Here is a 17,268-nt window from a genome sequence, read left to right on the forward strand (position 1 = left end):
ATAATGAAATCACTGAATCATGAAGCTTGACGGTCTCTTCAAAAATTTGCACCAAAGTTTCAAGTTCAGACTGTACCGCTGGAACGTTCTCATTTTTCAGCATGAGTTCTTTGATAGATGGTATTGAACTTTTAATCACATTTACGTTTCTTTTTCGTTCTTTCTGAAGCTGCTCAAGTTTATAAGCCAAAGCCTTTGCTGTGAGTTGAACTTTTCTTTTACATGCATCCTTTTCAGGTTCAACATCCGCACCCGTTTCCATCCCACTCATAGTTGAAGCACACACACCTCAGCGCAATTAAACAGGCCACGGCAAACAAGCGAACACAATCCAAAACAACGCATCGGATATGTCTCACAACATCAATAGATCCGCAAAGCCCAGCAGTCTAACAACGATCAATCAAACACACCAACAGCGCTGCATCAATCGTAAACAAACCGCCGAACCATTTCAAATCATCCGCGAACTCAAGCTTCAAAGACGTAAGAACCCAATGTCCTACCAGTTCAACAGCAGCATACGTTTCCAAAGACATCTGTCCTGTTGCGTTGAACGTCCCAGTGTGCGATGATTGTTGTTAGCAGCAAACATATCCAATGTCGGTCCTATTGTGTTGAAAGTCCAATGTGGAATCCTTTTCCTTAAAACAAGCGAGAGCAGGGCGAATCTCCGTCAGTTGCTGCTCTTAATCCTTTCCGTCCAGTAAAAGTGTGAAGGCCTCTTCGTTCGTCCAAAGTCGACACGTTCACGTTCTCAAACAAAGAATCTTTGTTGACTAACTTGTAGCGGCTCATACAAACGAACCAAAGACCGCTAAGGAACTGAGTGACTGGAATAACTTTTGTGACGCGTTTCTTTGTACAGCTTGCATGATGTTTTATTTTTACAGGCTTGCACGCTTTACACGTTCAACAAAGATTCGTGCTCCCGCACTCACCCCCATTCTTCCATATTAACACACACAAACAACAGGTGTTTTAACTTAACTGTCACCGTCCCACAGGTGGGACGTTTGCCACTATATTTTTAAAACAATAATATCTTAGTAAATACCTTAAATAATATTGACAAACTATATATCATTTGAAAGCTTACAATCTCTAGTTTCCATATTTGGTGACTGATTTTCAAAATATATTACAGAGGAGCCATAATTTATAAATATAAAACAAGAATATTTTCATACTCATAAGGCGTGTTCAGACCTTTATTTTAAAATAGCAGTAAACATGAAAAATCATGAAAAAATGGTAGATACCTCAGTTTGTTTTCATGCCAAAAGTTCAAAAGATAGAATCCATTCAATTATTTTGGAAAAAAAAGGTCTGAAAAGTTTGAAATATCAAGAAAAAAATAATAAATTCACCATTTGTGACGTGGCAGCTAGCTATGACTTACATGCGTGTTCTTTGTATGTGTTTCTTAGAGGTTCAATTCATATCAAAATCTGCCAAACTTCCCATACTACTTCTGAATAGGATCTCTACTTCAGAAATTGTATGAAAATTGTGAAAATAATGGTTCATATCACTCAAAACACGAATGGAAATGCAGGCGCCCTTATATGGGCAGTAATGGAGTCTGATTGTGCCCTAGTGAAAAAGTTTGGTACTGCGCTCAAACAAAATCTTACTGAAAGCTCATTTTTTGAGATATCAACCTAAAATTTGAAACACAACTTGTTCAGATTTTTGGCTTTGATTTTTCTGCCATTTTAGAGTAGCCTAGGTTTTGAAAATATATATTTTATGTAAAATATGAATAATTAATATTTTTGCATTGTACATTTCCATAAACTCAAACCTCAATAACTTTTTTTCTGTTTCACTTTCTTAATTTATTTCACTTCTACAAACATCTGCCAAATGTCTTCTTTAAAACAAGACCAATCATATGTCTATATTCCAAAGCATTCTTGAATTACAACCATTTAAGTTCGAAATGTGCATTTTCATGTCTATTCAAAAAAGGGGGGGTGACAGTTAACAGGTTAACCACACGTAATAAACGACACGCCCATTATCATTTGGTCACATGACTTTCCCATTAAATGGCTCCTACAAGCTGTATATACCAAGCGTGACAACAATCCTTCAGTTTTTGATAATAATATTCTTCCTTTTAATGAAAGATATCTCATTAACCATGAGTTTAATTTTGGTTTAATTTACCTAATAATTGGTGTAAAATTCAAATTGTTTCTCTCTTTTTTATCTTTACAGATCCAAATACCTAAATAATCTATCACCTTTACTGGAATACCAAATATGTTATTATGATTACATGTTGCGTGCATCCTGTCACCGTAAACTGCCCTTTCAATCATCTTGTCACAGTTAAAATCCAGTTAAAATTCATCTGCCAGTTGTGGGTCTTTCATGCTCTCCTCGTGTTTGCAATTTGAATATAATGATGCATTTAAAACGTAATAGCTAAACGTGTCTTTACAAAAGTTCACAATGCTGCTGCAAATGCAATATAATGTGGACAACATTTAATAAATTCATTTTCGTCAGGTTAGATACTGATAATTAATCACTCAAAGGTCTTTATCTTAACCTCTCTACACAACCGCGGGGACTCGCGCGTCCTCCGTATCGACTACGTGTCTGTAGTTTTTTTTACTTTTTAGTCGTGTTTGTAGTTCTAACCGAATCCTCGTCCAACGCGCAATGGTTTGTGGGCAAAATCAGCCGTTAGAGTGTGCATCGATCTACACTTCGGATTCTGACCGGAAAAAGTAGACCATCCGGGTATCTTTGAAACACTCATTTCAACATACTACGATTTGGGACGTACTAATTCTATTTTCGAATACTATTTAGGACGGATAGTATGCGAATTGGGAGGCAGCATACGAGAAGTGAAACTGGACTGCACTTATCTCAATCCTCCCCAGGCCACAGCTGCACAGCAGCATTCTCGTCTACTTTGAAGGTGAGGCGTTTGGCATCGGCTCCTTTAACTCCTCCTCCACCTGTCCTGCTGGCCTGACTACTAAATAGATCTTCCGTGTAGTTCATGCACCAGAAGCGGATATTGACACCAGGAGACACGATGTCTCTCACTGTGAAAAACATTTCTGTTATTTACACTCCTATCAATGAGACCAATACCTTCACCAGCGGGGATGTTATATCGGGACAAGTCCTTCTGGATGTAGAAAAGGACACGCAAATTCAGTCTTTGAGTGTGAAAATTAAAGGTAAAGCACGGGTGTCCTGGAGCGAGCATTACGGTAAAACCACGGTTGTGTACTCTGATAAGGAGAAGTATTATTCTATGGAGATGTTTTTCGTTCGGGAGGACAAAACAAATGGTAGGAGCAACTTCAGCTGTAGTTTTATGTCACAATTCGGCGAAGTCAGATTTAATCAGCATTGTTTTGTGTTGCAACTTAGGTAATGACCATAATACGCTAAAAGATCCATCAGGACAGCTGTGTAAGTCTGTTTGCAATTTAGATGAATAATGCAACTTGTTCTTTGAAAACTGAAAAACGTACTGATCTTTGGTTTGATTTTTTGACTTGTTAGATCCTTCGGTTGTGACACCGGGTCATCATGTTTACCCTTTCAGCTTTCAGTTGCCTCTACAGTAAGTCTGTTTGTTGCATATCTTAAAGTTGCGTGTGAATGTGGGTCAATGACAATAAGAATGCCCGAGATAATATAAAATAATTAAACGAAGTTTAAAACAAATATACCAAGTCATTATTTTATTTTATTTTTTTATATTGTTTTCAGTAATGCAATATTTTGGTTAATGTTTTCATATTTTTTAAACGTCACCTGTTGAGTAGGATTCATCATAGACAGGTGTTCATGATGTGAATGTTGATATGCATCTTCTTCTGAGACTTCTTCTATGGCGTACGTTTTGCGTGCTGTTCTTAAGTGAGCGCGCACGCACAGTTGACCACTATCTCTTTTTTTATTTTTTATTTTTTTTATTTTTATTTTTTTTTATTGCAAGTTTATTACAAACTCTCGTGGAGACAATATCAAAAAAACAGACCAGGCATCAACAACATGCAGATTGACAATGAAAAATAAATAAATAAATAAATAAATAAAATAAATTAAAAATAATACATAAAACAAGGCATAGTTTTCAAATAAATAATGTGTTACAGGATCAAAAACTTTTCAGTAGCATAACATACATCTTCTACAGTTTGTTTAGATTTCTTTACAAGGTTCAAGGAGGATAAAAACATAGAAAATTCATTTTTAAAACAGTTTACATTTGGCAATTGTTTTTTCCATTTATTTTTGTGAATGTGGTATTTACCCATAATGATGATAAGGTTAATCAAAATTGAAAGGTCCCTTGTTATTTTGGAATTATAAATTAGAATATCTTCGATGGTAAATTGTTCAAGTTCACTAATTTTATTTTTCAACCAGCTGTGGACATCTTGCCAGAACTTCCTGCTAACTGAGCAAAGGAAGAATAAATGTTCTGTTTGTTCTGGGTGTTCATGACAAAAATCGCAAGGGTCAACTTCAAAACCAAATCTACCCCTCAGTGTCTCCGCAGATGGATAGTAGTTGTTAAGAATTTTAAATTGCATTTCTTTTACTTTGGGTGCAATTGGCCATTTTATAAATTTCCAATGTTTTTCTATAATTGTTGGATTATCTAATATTTTAAGTTTTACTTCCTGTCATAATCATGATATATGTAACCTTTGAACGCTTTGTTTAAATATTTGTTATCACATTTTTTGTCCGTCAGGTTCAATTCCCCTATCGTTAAGTTTGGAAGCTTGATTTGGACATTAGAAAAAATAATTGTGTTTTTTATCTGCTGTATCAAATTCACTGGGATGGATTTACAGATTGTCCTATATTCTTTAAGAGAACATTGAATATTATTAAATTTGTTTTTTAGATCTTGCAGCTGTAAGATTTCCCCATTTATATCTAAAATGTCATGTACAAAGATAATACCTTGTTCAAACCACAGTTGGTTGAACAAAGACTTTTTGTTTGATACAATAACTCTATTATTCCACAAGGTGGCACAGTGAGGGGTAAAGTTATGGGTAAATACCATCTTCCAATAATGCAAAACCTGTTTGTGAAACTCAGATAATTTGAAAGGTATTTTGGAAATCTCAAAATCACATTTCAGAAGAAAGTTTAGCCCGCTGAACATCTTGAAAATACTTTTTGGAATGTGGAACCATATCGAATCTGGCTTCACTTGACCACTATCTCTCTGCCATTTTGGCAGGCAAATCAGGAGAGCGCCAGAGCGGCTGTAATATCGGCAGCTGACGTCACGCAATCTAAACTCCGCCATTTTGGCAGGCAAATCAGGAGAGCGCCAGAGCGGCTGTGATATGATTTAAAGTCTATTTAAAATTTAAAACCATAAAACTTCAAAATGACTTCGGGGAATGTTTAAACTGTTGATTAAAGCCACAATATGTAATTTTTCTGCTTTAAAAATAGCAAAAATAACTGTATCTATGTTATATATTTCTATTAGATGTGTACTTACATTATCCCGACAGTTTCCACCAACTTTCAAATACGGAGAAATTTATAGTTTAATTCGAAGACACGGGACGTTTCTTTATTTCCGTTTCGTCGCCCGTCTATGGCGTCATATAACCTTTGACTCCTCTATTTTCTCTAACTTCCTTGCGGAACCCGGCGAAACCGCCAAACACAAAGGGGAACACCAGACTACCGCCAATAAAGCAAAGAAAATGACGAAGAAAAAAAAGTAGTACGTATTTTTATGTGTGTAAATCACGTGCCCGCTCACGAGCGCTCACTCTTAACAGACACACTGTCCCCGGTGCTGCTCGCGCATAAAGCGCTCCCCGTTCACAGTAACCGTGTTGTCTCATTCAAATCAGCCAACTGTTGCTGTTCGCGAGAAATAAACGCCTCACCTCCGGCGCCGCGCACTCACTACATTTCCTTTAGCCTTTAGCACATAGTGGATGCATAACGCAAACCCAGTCAAACGTTTGACTGCAGTATCTTATGTGCTTTATAATCCGGTGGGCTCTATATATGAAAAATGTTCTAAAATAGGTCATTCATTGAAGTAGCGTAATATTAATATTTATATTCGTCTGTATAGTTATGGACCACGATTACGCTTTGCGTGCACGTTCTGCTGCTACAGCCAGCTCATTAGCTAAAGCTCAAACGTACCTGAAAAATATGACCCGAGAAGGGTTTGGGACAGGAGAAGCATGACACAGGTAAACATTGGGGTTGCATTTAAAGCTTCTTGACAAGCTAAATCTACAGAGAGATGCCGTATATCCGAATATTTTGTGAAACGATGATGTCATGTCATGAGCTGAGCTGGTTGTCATTGACAGCGACAACAACTCCCGTGAGCCCACGCTCTTTCCCGACGTCATCAAAGTACGTCTTTTGTTATTATTTTAAACGAGTGACCCATGGTGGCCAAAAATCGCATACTGTACGTTTAACCCATTTAATCCCACCATAAGGATATAAAAGAATAATTGTACAATAGTGTCAGTAAAGATATTATCATTATCCCATAAAACACAATGTTTCACACACTTTCCATAAACGGTTTTTCATTTTTTTAATTTTTATTTTTTTTGTTGATTATTTCAATGGACAACTAATGACACATCATTAGGATATTTTCATGTCTGGGAAAAATTTGGGAAAGTCAAAAAAGATTTGAAGAGGCTCCCTTCACCAGTAATTAATTTTTCTATGACCCTCCAAAACGATTGTGAAAAAAGCATGACCCTCCCCGATAATTTATTGATTACTTCTGTACTGGTTTGCGCTTGGCAAAGATGTTCAGATAGCCTTTTTTATTTATCAAATTTTTTTTTACAACTAACAAACGACTAAACTCCTGCTTTCTCATTCTACTAAGGCTGTAACAATATAGCCTACCAAAATTTGGTTCGTATCATGATTTTTTTATTTTAGATTTAAAAAAATAATAATACTAAAAAAAAATCACGTTTTTGGTGCTGAGGCATGGTGCGTTCATGTAACAAGGTGGCGCTCCAAAGTATCTAAAAGCTGCAAAGAACCAGCAAAGGTATGATTATGAATATGTCAAATATTGCAAGGAGTCATTTGAATTGTTTATTATTAAACAAGGTTTTTCTCTGTCAGTGTGTCGTCTTCAAGATATGAAGTTGATGATGCTGACTCGCGATCTTCACAGTAGCCTTTAACGCACCAGAGAGAAATGCACATTTCATATGGATTATTACATAAGCATGCAGAGATCATGTTTTTCGTTTTAAATGTTCTGTTTTAAAAGTACACATCACGCTTTCTATACATTTATACGGTTTGTGAGGCAAGTAGCCTAGCAACATTTACGGTGAGTTATGGTTTATTTATGACAGTTCACGTGCCGGCATCTGTTTCTTTTCTATCGTCTTCTACATTTACGTCTTATTTATTTAATCAAGGCAATTGGTTGATGAAGCATTAATTAAAATAAGATAGGAATTGTATAAGATACAATTAGGCTACTTTAAAGGCTGTGCTTTCTGAAGTCTGTGAAAGTTTTAAATTCGGTCTATAATGGAGAACTGTTATGTCCGTTACATTTTTTTTTTCCCTCATAAATGCACGAAAAATAAAATAAATAAAAATATATGTTCTGTGGAGGCTGACTCTTCTTCCTCCTATTAACCTACTTTCAGGAAAACTATCAGTTCCTTTATCAATACACAGAAAAGCACCCCGGGGGCATTATAGATCTACATAGATTATACATAGATTATATGTGTTTTTGAATTAAAGTGTGCTGTGAACTCTGTCGCCTTGAAACTAAAGCCATCATTCATTCACGTCCCGGTCCTTGATCGGCTTGCCTGCCAATATGGCGGTTTAAACAGAGTAGGTCACGTGACGTCCGGAGTTCTATATCTGGGGAGACTTCAAAGTGTCTGACAGACGTTACAACCATAGACAGTAAAAGAAACACTTCGGTTACAACATTGAATGTATATCCAGCAATTCCCCACTTGGTTATGGCCAACTAACTTTGATTTGGTGGATAGTTTTTCGAAAATGAGGCATAGTAATATTTTTTAATGGCTTAACAGCATGTTTAATATAGATATATTTCTAAAGATATATTTCTAAATTTCTTATTAAAGGGCCTATGCAAGATAAATTAGTATTGTTTTAAGCCTGATAAGGCCTGTTATAAGTGTTTATATTTTAGACCGAGCAGAATGTTTTTTGCGCAAAATTGCATACTTGCGTCAATTGCCCGTGCGTGCCCGCCCGTGCGTTTATCATATCCATAAATAAAGAAAATTTGCTCCGTGTTGACATGGAGCAGCTAAATCTCCAACCTCCGGGGAATAGAGCGTAAATTGAGTCCTGCAAATTAGAACGCCAAAACAAGAACCAACATTGGTTTGGCTTTTGGAGATGGCGAGAACTGAGGGATATGAAATGTTGTAAAAGCGATGTTGAGATGGTGTTTTTATTACTCAGTAGGTCAGTAAGATATTTTGTTAAACAGATAAATTGCAAAATGTAGCTTTCTAGAGTTCATTGTAAAGTATTATCTATTGTTAAGGCTAATTTCATTATGGTTTTTGTAGCGCTGTCGTGGAATTGTATAATGCAGACTGATCTCATGAAATGGCATATGTAAGACACGGCAATTCATATTTCCATTTTTGCTGTGCTATCAACATGCACAATCGGTTTTCAGCGTGTTTATGACCGCCATTTACTTAACGTTACATTACTGTATAAATATATGACCTACCCCAACACCGTCCCTAAACCTACTCGTCACTGGGGTTAATAACATTTATGAGTCTTCCCCTACCATCCTAGGAAAAAAATATCGCTCCCCAGATGTAGATCTACATTTTGCTTCTGCTCGGACATTTAACTAACTGGGTCTACTGTAACATCTTCATCTAATTAGATTTAGTAAGTTTAGATGGGAAGGTTCTCAAGCTATTAAGCCTAGTAGTGAATGTTTTATGAACAGTGGAATAACCATATTCATCTAAAGTCACACAATGCCAAAGCACAACCAAAACAATGTTCTTCTACAAAATTGAAGAAGTTTTGTTTTTTTATCCATCTTAGGGCCAAAAATTACATAGTGTAATTTTAATAAAATAGAACATTTTACTTCTGCCAATATTTCCTTTTTCAAGATTTTCAAACTTTTAATGAGACTTTACTTTCTGCTGGACAATTACGCTTTTCCGCTTGTGTACAATAAAACGACTGACAAACGCTGAATTCTGAGTGTGAATCACCGTTGAATTTCTATATTTATACATTACATAATTTTCTTATAGGCACTTCCCACCAACCTTCAAAAGTGCAATTGGAAACATTGCTTACACTTTGGAGACAAAATTATCCAGATCAATGCGTGTTTCTAGCAAAGCCAAAGCAGAGTTTCACTATGTCTCCAGTCAGGTTGTGTCTAGTCCTGAACTAATGGTGAGATAATGTCTAAAATCCCATGTACGGTCTTTCTAATCTATACTATACATTCCTCTACTATATGTTGGGGTTCAGACATCTCTGTTTTACACGTTTTTTCTTGTTTAGGTGCCTCAGTATGGAAGCAAAGAGAAAAAAATGAAACTCTTCCCCTCTGGGAATGTCTCCATGGACATAAGCACTGAGAAAATGGGATACTACCTCGGTAAAATTATAGTTCTTATTATAATGTCTCAGCAGTGTTCATGTTTTCTATTTGTCAATAAACAAATAAAAGTTTGATTATTGTATACACAACCATTTCTGTATTGTAAGAAGATGAAATGGGTCCTTCATCTGAACCCATGCATCACTTGTAGAACTTTCTACTCGTTTTTGTTTTGTTTTGTTTTCCCCAATGCAGGGCTTCATTGACTTGTGGAAAATCGTAATTTACAGGGCTTAAACAAAATGTATACATAAAATCAGGGCTTGACATTAAGTTTTTTGCTTGCCAACCAATGCGTTTAGTGGTTTTCCGAATTTACTACTACTACTATTGGTACATCGATACCAAAGGGAAAAACTGCCATATAGATTTTTGAAATATTATCTAATAATTTGGCAGCTGGAATATTAGGCTGCTGTCACTTTAAGAACTGACGCAAGGATCCATTTTACTGTTATACATGCATATTCTTTCTCAACTATTCACGTTCACTTAAAACATAACAGACTGTGTTTACGTGAATACTTACCAAAGACTGGTGTTTTGCCATTTTATTGTGTGTATTTGATTGTTTTTACTGCTATAAGCAGCGAAAAATAACTCTAAAATAAAATAAAAATAATACTGAGAGGCGGCTTTATGTGACGCACTTTGGGTGTGTGGGTATGTGGGAATTAAAGTAAAATTATGCGCAATACACTCAATCCCACACCGAAATTGAAGCCTTGTAACACCGACAATATTCATGAGGAGCAAATAAACCCAATGAGTGAGTGAGGGGAGGCGGGTTTGTGTGTCACTCGCTGTTGGAGAGATGAGAGACAGAGAAAACTTTGCTGGTATCATGTATCTATACTGCAGAAAATGAGCATTGAAAGCTTTTCAGATATTTCGGTATATGTAGCTAAAAATCGACAAGGTGGGTGTTCATGTCAAGGTCTGCACATTCACACAGTCATAATATTATCAGTACTGTTTTCTTTATAAATTTTGAATCGTGTATTTTATATGTAACATTCTGAATTAAGAGGCATTAGGAATTAAAATGGACATTTACAGTTTCTTGTGATATTTTATCATGTAATTTCAATTGACCTTATTGTGTCTCACTACAGGAGAGGGCTTGAAAGTTTTGGCTGAAGTTCGGAACAACTTATCCCGTGCAATCAAGCTAAAATACTGTCTTTATGAAAAACACACTTTTTTCGCCAAAGGAAGGAGAAAACTTCACACACATGACCTTTTTAAAGAGGAAGGAGAAACCATTGAGCCGAACTCAAAGAACACGGTCACAAAAGTGCTGTCCATTCCTCCCAGCCTTACCATCTCTATCCTAAACTGTAAGGTCATCAATGTTGAGTACAGGCTCCGGGTGAGTTTCAGCATCTACAGCAAAGACATAAAGTCAATCATAGCAATAAAGTGAACAAATACATTAGATTGGCATCACTGTGTGTGCTACACAAATATGAACAACGTTCTTGTTTTATTATGTGTGCTTTTATTAGGTCTACCTGGACGTGCCTTATGCCTCAGACCCGGAGGTCAAATTCCCAGTAGTGGTTCTTCCTCTTCAGTCTGGACCAGGTGCAAAAAGTGCTACAAACAGTGATTTTGGGATCTGGAATCAGCCACCAGGAGGCAATTTGAACCCCAGCCCACTTCAAATGCCTCCATCTGGTCAGTTTGGTGCCTCTAGCAGCTACTACGGACCTCCTCTGAGTCCGTTTCCTGCTCCTGGTTTCCCTGGACCACCGGATCAGTTTGCTCCTCCTAGTTACGTCGGAGCTCCTGGTCAATTTGGTCATTCAGTTTCTCGTCAGAATGACGCATCAGATCCACCTCCATATCAGGAACATCAATTATATCCACAGTTGCCAGACCACTCTAAAAAATCTTGACAAAGTGATTTTAAAATCACCTTCTAGGTTTCTTTTATTCTTGTTGTTATACCTTGATTGCGAGAATGATTATGTATGTAACTATATGTAAGCCTTATATATATTTTAAGGTATCGATGTTGACTGTTAAAGGGTTAGTTCACCCAAAAAATGAAAATTCTGTCAGTATTTACTCACCCTCATGTTGTTCCAAACCTCTATGTGTTTATTTGTTCTGCTACCTTATTTGTCTTGACTACCATAGTAGGAAAAAATACATACTATGGTAGTCAATGGGGATTGAGATCTGTTTGATTAAAACCTTCTTCCAAATATATTCCTTTGTGTTCAGCAGAACAAATAAACACATAGAGGTTTGGAACAACATGAGGGTGAGTAAATACTGACAGAATTTTCATTTTTGGGTGAACTAACCCTATAATAATCTTAAGAACATAGATATTATATCAAACCAAGTCTCAACAGTAGACAAACAAGTCTGCTAAACACACAACCATGTTTTCATGGGGGGGGGGGGGGGGTTTTGACACCGAGTATCTCTTTACTGTAATAAAACGTATGTTTTCATGAATGAATAAAATATAAAACTGATTTTACTCACATATTATAGGACCAATCTGGTAAACAACTGGAAAAACAATAGTTTGAGTAGTTCATTAATAGTTAAAAATGTATATATGGATGTTGTTTGGAGTAAAAGTGTGGCCTTTTGTTGTTCTTTAAAGCTACACTATGTAAGTTTAGGCCATCTAAATAATACTCTATGCATCTTGCGGTAGAACATTGTTTTGGTTGTGCTTCGGCTGTGAACGTGGTTCACGACACCAGTGTACACATTAAAATCTGAAAAAAGATGTCACCTGAGCAGGTGCCATATTTTATGTTGGTGTTTTGACATTGGAAACATTGAAATTTTTAAATAAATGACGGATCATGAAGTTTAACAAAGCTTTTTTTATTGTTTCTAGAACCGTGATTTCCTAATTGCCTCTATAACAGTTAAAAAGATGGGAAAAAAATACTTTATTCCTGTCGTAAATTCCCAGAAATTGCCATTATAACATTATAATTACACAGAGGACCACTCATTGGCTCAATCTGCTTCTTAATAGGTTTCACTTTTTTATTCATATTAAGACATTATCAAATCATTATAATGTCATTACAAATCACATTTTGTCAAAGTTTACCTCTTCATTTGTATTTCAGATTAGGTTTCAGTTTTTACAATTATATCACATATTATGACAACAGTAAGACCTGAAAATAATGCTATAAAGGGGAGAACTAAGCATTTTCTTACCTATCATTTATTTCAAATATCTTTATCTAACGAAAAAGAGTGTGTGTGTGTGAGTGTGTGAAAATTGTGAATTTGTTACAAGTTTACCATTTCAAGTACCAAAGTATATATATTTTTGCAATTATGCCAGCTTATTACACCACTGGTGTTATAAAAAAGGAGACTGGTAAGCAATTTGTTACCTGTCATTTATTTCAAATATCTATTTACAACTAAATCTGTGTGTGTAAGCATGTTTAGTGTTTATTAAGTGTTATAGTTTAACATTATATTTCTATCTTATGTTTCTCCATTGTGGATGTGTGTCAGCCACACATTTCGGGTCTAGAACTATATGTCAGGGTCTTAACCATTTGAACCCTGTTAATTGGTTCTTGCAGCTACACTGTAAAAATTTTTTTCAAGATTTGTTATCACAACATTTTTTCTTTTGTCAAATCAACTTTATAATAATTTATTTAGTTGAGATAACTTATTATTTTGAGTTTCTGATGGTTAAATTAATCTCCTTCATTGTATTAACTCACTTTTTCCAGTTCAATCAACTTAAAATTTTAAGGCAACCAGGTTACTTACATTTTTAAGTTAAACCATCAATATTTTTTTTACAGTGTATATTATTATCATTATTGTATACTATCATTAGGCTAAAAACGATATGAAGAGTTCAGATGCAAAAGTCTCTAAATGCCATTTGAAATTTTCTTCTTTAATAATGATTTTTATCAAACTTGTATATTTAAGTTCAGTAATCTCACTTAAATAACAATTAATAGGTAATTGTCATTGCAATTTAAGTGAAATCACTAAACTTAAATATACAAGTTTGATAAAAATGATCATTCTAGAAGAAAATTTCAAATGGCACTTAGAGGCTTTTGCATCTGAACTCTTCATATTGAAGTTGTGAATGTGACGGTAAAAACTTCTAAATATTTAATGATAGTAATGATAAAAAAGACTAGGCCTACATGATTATGAGATCAAGAAACAACAAAAAGTGTTAGAAACATGCCAAAAACACAATTCAGATATAGCGATATACGATAAAAACCAGCATATATCTCTAACATATATAATACACCTTTATGCACTAGAAATGTGTTGTTATTTGCTTTATTGAAAATAAGGGATTATGTCTGCATTGAAAGTTTATCGATTTATAACGACTAACTAGCCAGTTTAAATAATCTATTCTAATCTAAAATATCTATCTTTGAAACAAAAACCTTATATAAACAAAATAAACAATAACATCAAATAAATATGTTAAAATCAGTGGTGGAATGTAACGAAGTACAAATACTTTGTTACTTTACTTAAGTACATTTTTCACGTATCTTTACTTTACTTAAGTAGAATAAATAGTGCATACTTTTTACTTTTACTTCGTTACATTTTGCAGCAATTATTCTACTTTCTACTCCACTACATTTCTACAACTTCTGTTACATTTTCATTACATTTTCTGACCAGTTGTTCCCCTGCCAAAACGTAATATGACCGTCCGTCCGTTGCACGTTTGTCTCACCAGTGACGTTTGGTTGCCATAGATACATCAACTAAATGCGTCTCGCACGCAGTGTGTTTATCGTGCAATTTATACACGAAAATTTGTTTTTACGTGCATAAGAAACACACCATGTGTAATATACGTTTGGTTAGGATTATGGCAAGCCAAGTGGTTCACTGCGGTCAAGCCAGCCGCAGTTTGAAAATACACGGTCAAGCCAGCCGCTAAAAAAATAAGCGTGTGCGCCTATTACTATGAATACGGTAATTTCAGTCACAGCAGAGGAAGAACGCGCTTCAGAGCGCTTGAGTTGCCCAGATCGATATATCTATCTTTTCTTTCTTTCTTTCTTTCTTTCTTTCTTTCTTTCTTTCTTTCTTTCTTTCTTTCTTTCTCTTTCTTTATCTTTCTCTATCTATCTATCTTTTTCTTTATTTCTATCTATATATTCATAACCTTTCTCTTTCTTTCTTTCTTTCTTTCTTTCTTTCTTTCTTTCTTTCTTTCTTTCTTTCCATGCAGTATCACCTCATATCAAACAATTTTATAGCATTTTGGATAAATGTCCCATTATTCAACTTCAGAGGGCCATAAATACCTTATTTCTAATAAGTAGAAAAAATTAACTGTCAGTTCTTGTAGGGGACATCCCATAGAGTACACACACCTCATATCAAACAATTTTACTGCAGCATTTTGGAGTAATGTTACATTATTTGACTTCAGAGGGCCATTATACCTCTTTTCTAATAAGTAGAAAAAAAATGACGGTCAGTTCTTATATGGGACGTCCCATACAGTATACGCACCTCGTATCAAACCATTTTACTGTAGCATTTTTGAGAAATGTCCCATTATTCAACTTCAGAGGCCCATAAATACCTCATTTTCAATAAGTAGAAAAAAATAATGGTCAGTTCCTATACGGGACATCCCGTATACGCACCTCGTATCAAACCATTTTACTGTAGCATTTTGGAGTAATGTTACATTATTTGACTTCAGAGGCTGATATATTCCTCATTTCTAATTAGTAGAAAAAAACAACGATCACTTCTTGTAGGCAACGTCCCTCATATATATTCCTCATTCTTCTGCGGGGGTGAAGCTCGTTGAGCGCCTCGCACCAACATTCAGCTCTCGTACGCGATCGATGATCGAAACACTCCTGCTCCAAGTAAATTTTTCTTTTGTACCAGTTATTATGACAACCTCTAACTGTCCCGGTTTTCCCCGAAGCCATAACTATGAGTAGTTAATTAATGGAGACTTGTTTGATTAACCGCTTCAGTGAAGTGAGTTAGCGAGACAGTTACCGGAAGTGCCAGACCGGAAGTCTCGCACAAAACACCGTCAAAATGGCTGCGTCCGTATTTCCGTTAAAAATAAGGTGGATACACCTGGCTTGACATAGCCGCGCGTTCTCATCCTGGCTCAGCAAACGTGCAACGGATTAAGCCAGGATGCACTGATCAGACTAGGTCAAACCGCGACTGTTCAGTTATCCTGTCTTTCTTAATTCTACTTTTGTGCAATACCCCTCTGGATCAGTCCGAGTGACAGGAGTCAACAATGGTTACCATCAAAAATATCTTGTTATTTTTAGACATAATTTGTATTCTATCTCGGCCTTCAGGGTTTCAGCCCCCCTCTGAGTGTTGCTGTCTTCGTTCAGGCGTAATCCAGTTTATGCCTGATATATTTTAGCGTGTCCATATAATATTTTCCTATTGGCTTTAAAGAAGGGACCCTATACAAACAATGGTGTGTATATTTAGGCAAAATACATGCCTTCAAATAAATGATTTCAGCTTCATTATGAGGACACGAGTACGCTATCATGGCAGAAGGTTCAAAAGGGGGAAAAAAGTATTTTAAACTTTACGAAAAAATGCATCAAATTGATGAAAATCTATTAAAAAAAAGTATCCCCTCAAAAAAACTGCGTCAGTACAGACATTGCACCATTTGTGTCAAACCATGTGCTAAAAAAATCCTCCTGACACCCAATACATTTTTTTTTTTTTTGTCAGTGGATACATATTTTATGAGAATATCTCTGGAAACCCTTAGTGTGTCTGTGATACCAAACAAGCTATATAATAATATAATAATCATAATTTGACATGCTATAATGATAAAATATAACTAAAATGTTTTTCATAAATAATAAAAAAATTGCAATATGTTTCTTATGCACCAAACATGATAAATGGCAAAACTGTTTTTTTTCTTCTAGGTCTCATGATTTATATCTTTTATAGCAGTGGGAAATATATAAACATTTATTTGACATGATATTTCTCTTGATGCCAAAGAAAGAAGTCACTTTTAATTCTTTTTTTAGTAAAATAAATATATTTTCCAGGTGTGTCAGTTTCAATTGTTCAAGAGTAGATTCAGGATTTGACTATATAATCTACTATGATGCAAATTTCAACATATTTCAAAATCAGGAATAAACAATTTCTTTGAAATGTTCTTATTTTCTACTATATACACATTTGGAGAAATATTTTTTTATAATAATATTTTCGATTGGTTTTAAAGACTTACACAAAGTGGATACATTAGATAAATAATAATATTAATAATAATAAATTAAATGAAAAATAAATAAACAAAAGCGTTTTATAAAAACATATATTTAAAAAATATATATATATTAATCAAAATAAAAACAATGATTTTACCTGAAATAAATGTTTACAAACATTATAAATAATAAAACACGCACCCACACACATCTTACAACAAATTGAAAATGATTAATAAAACTTTTAATACATTTAATAAAAATCTAAAAATTTACATAAACAACATAAGCAAAACATAAGTTGTGAAACGACACAGATACAATAACTACAGA

At 35.0% G+C, this 17,268-nt stretch overlaps 1 protein-coding gene across 1 annotated transcript; it reads left to right on the top strand.

The window, feature by feature from the left end:
* Window positions 1-2,680: 2,680 nt before the first annotated feature.
* Window positions 2,681-12,521, top strand: LOC120470268 (arrestin domain-containing protein 3-like). Its single transcript, XM_089123730.1, has 7 exons — window positions 2,681-3,323; window positions 3,406-3,447; window positions 3,541-3,601; window positions 9,324-9,471; window positions 9,583-9,679; window positions 10,798-11,054; window positions 11,191-12,521. The coding sequence occupies exons 1-7, from the start codon at window positions 3,026-3,028 to the stop codon at window positions 11,581-11,583; spliced, it is 1,296 nt and encodes a 431-aa protein (XP_088979856.1). The 5' UTR covers window positions 2,681-3,025; the 3' UTR covers window positions 11,584-12,521.
* The last annotated feature ends 4,747 nt before the right edge of the window (window positions 12,522-17,268 follow it).

This window comes from Pimephales promelas, chromosome 19, assembly GCF_988280905.1.
Source record: "Pimephales promelas chromosome 19, fPimPro1.hap1.1, whole genome shotgun sequence".
Lineage (NCBI taxonomy): Eukaryota > Metazoa > Chordata > Actinopteri > Cypriniformes > Leuciscidae > Pimephales > Pimephales promelas.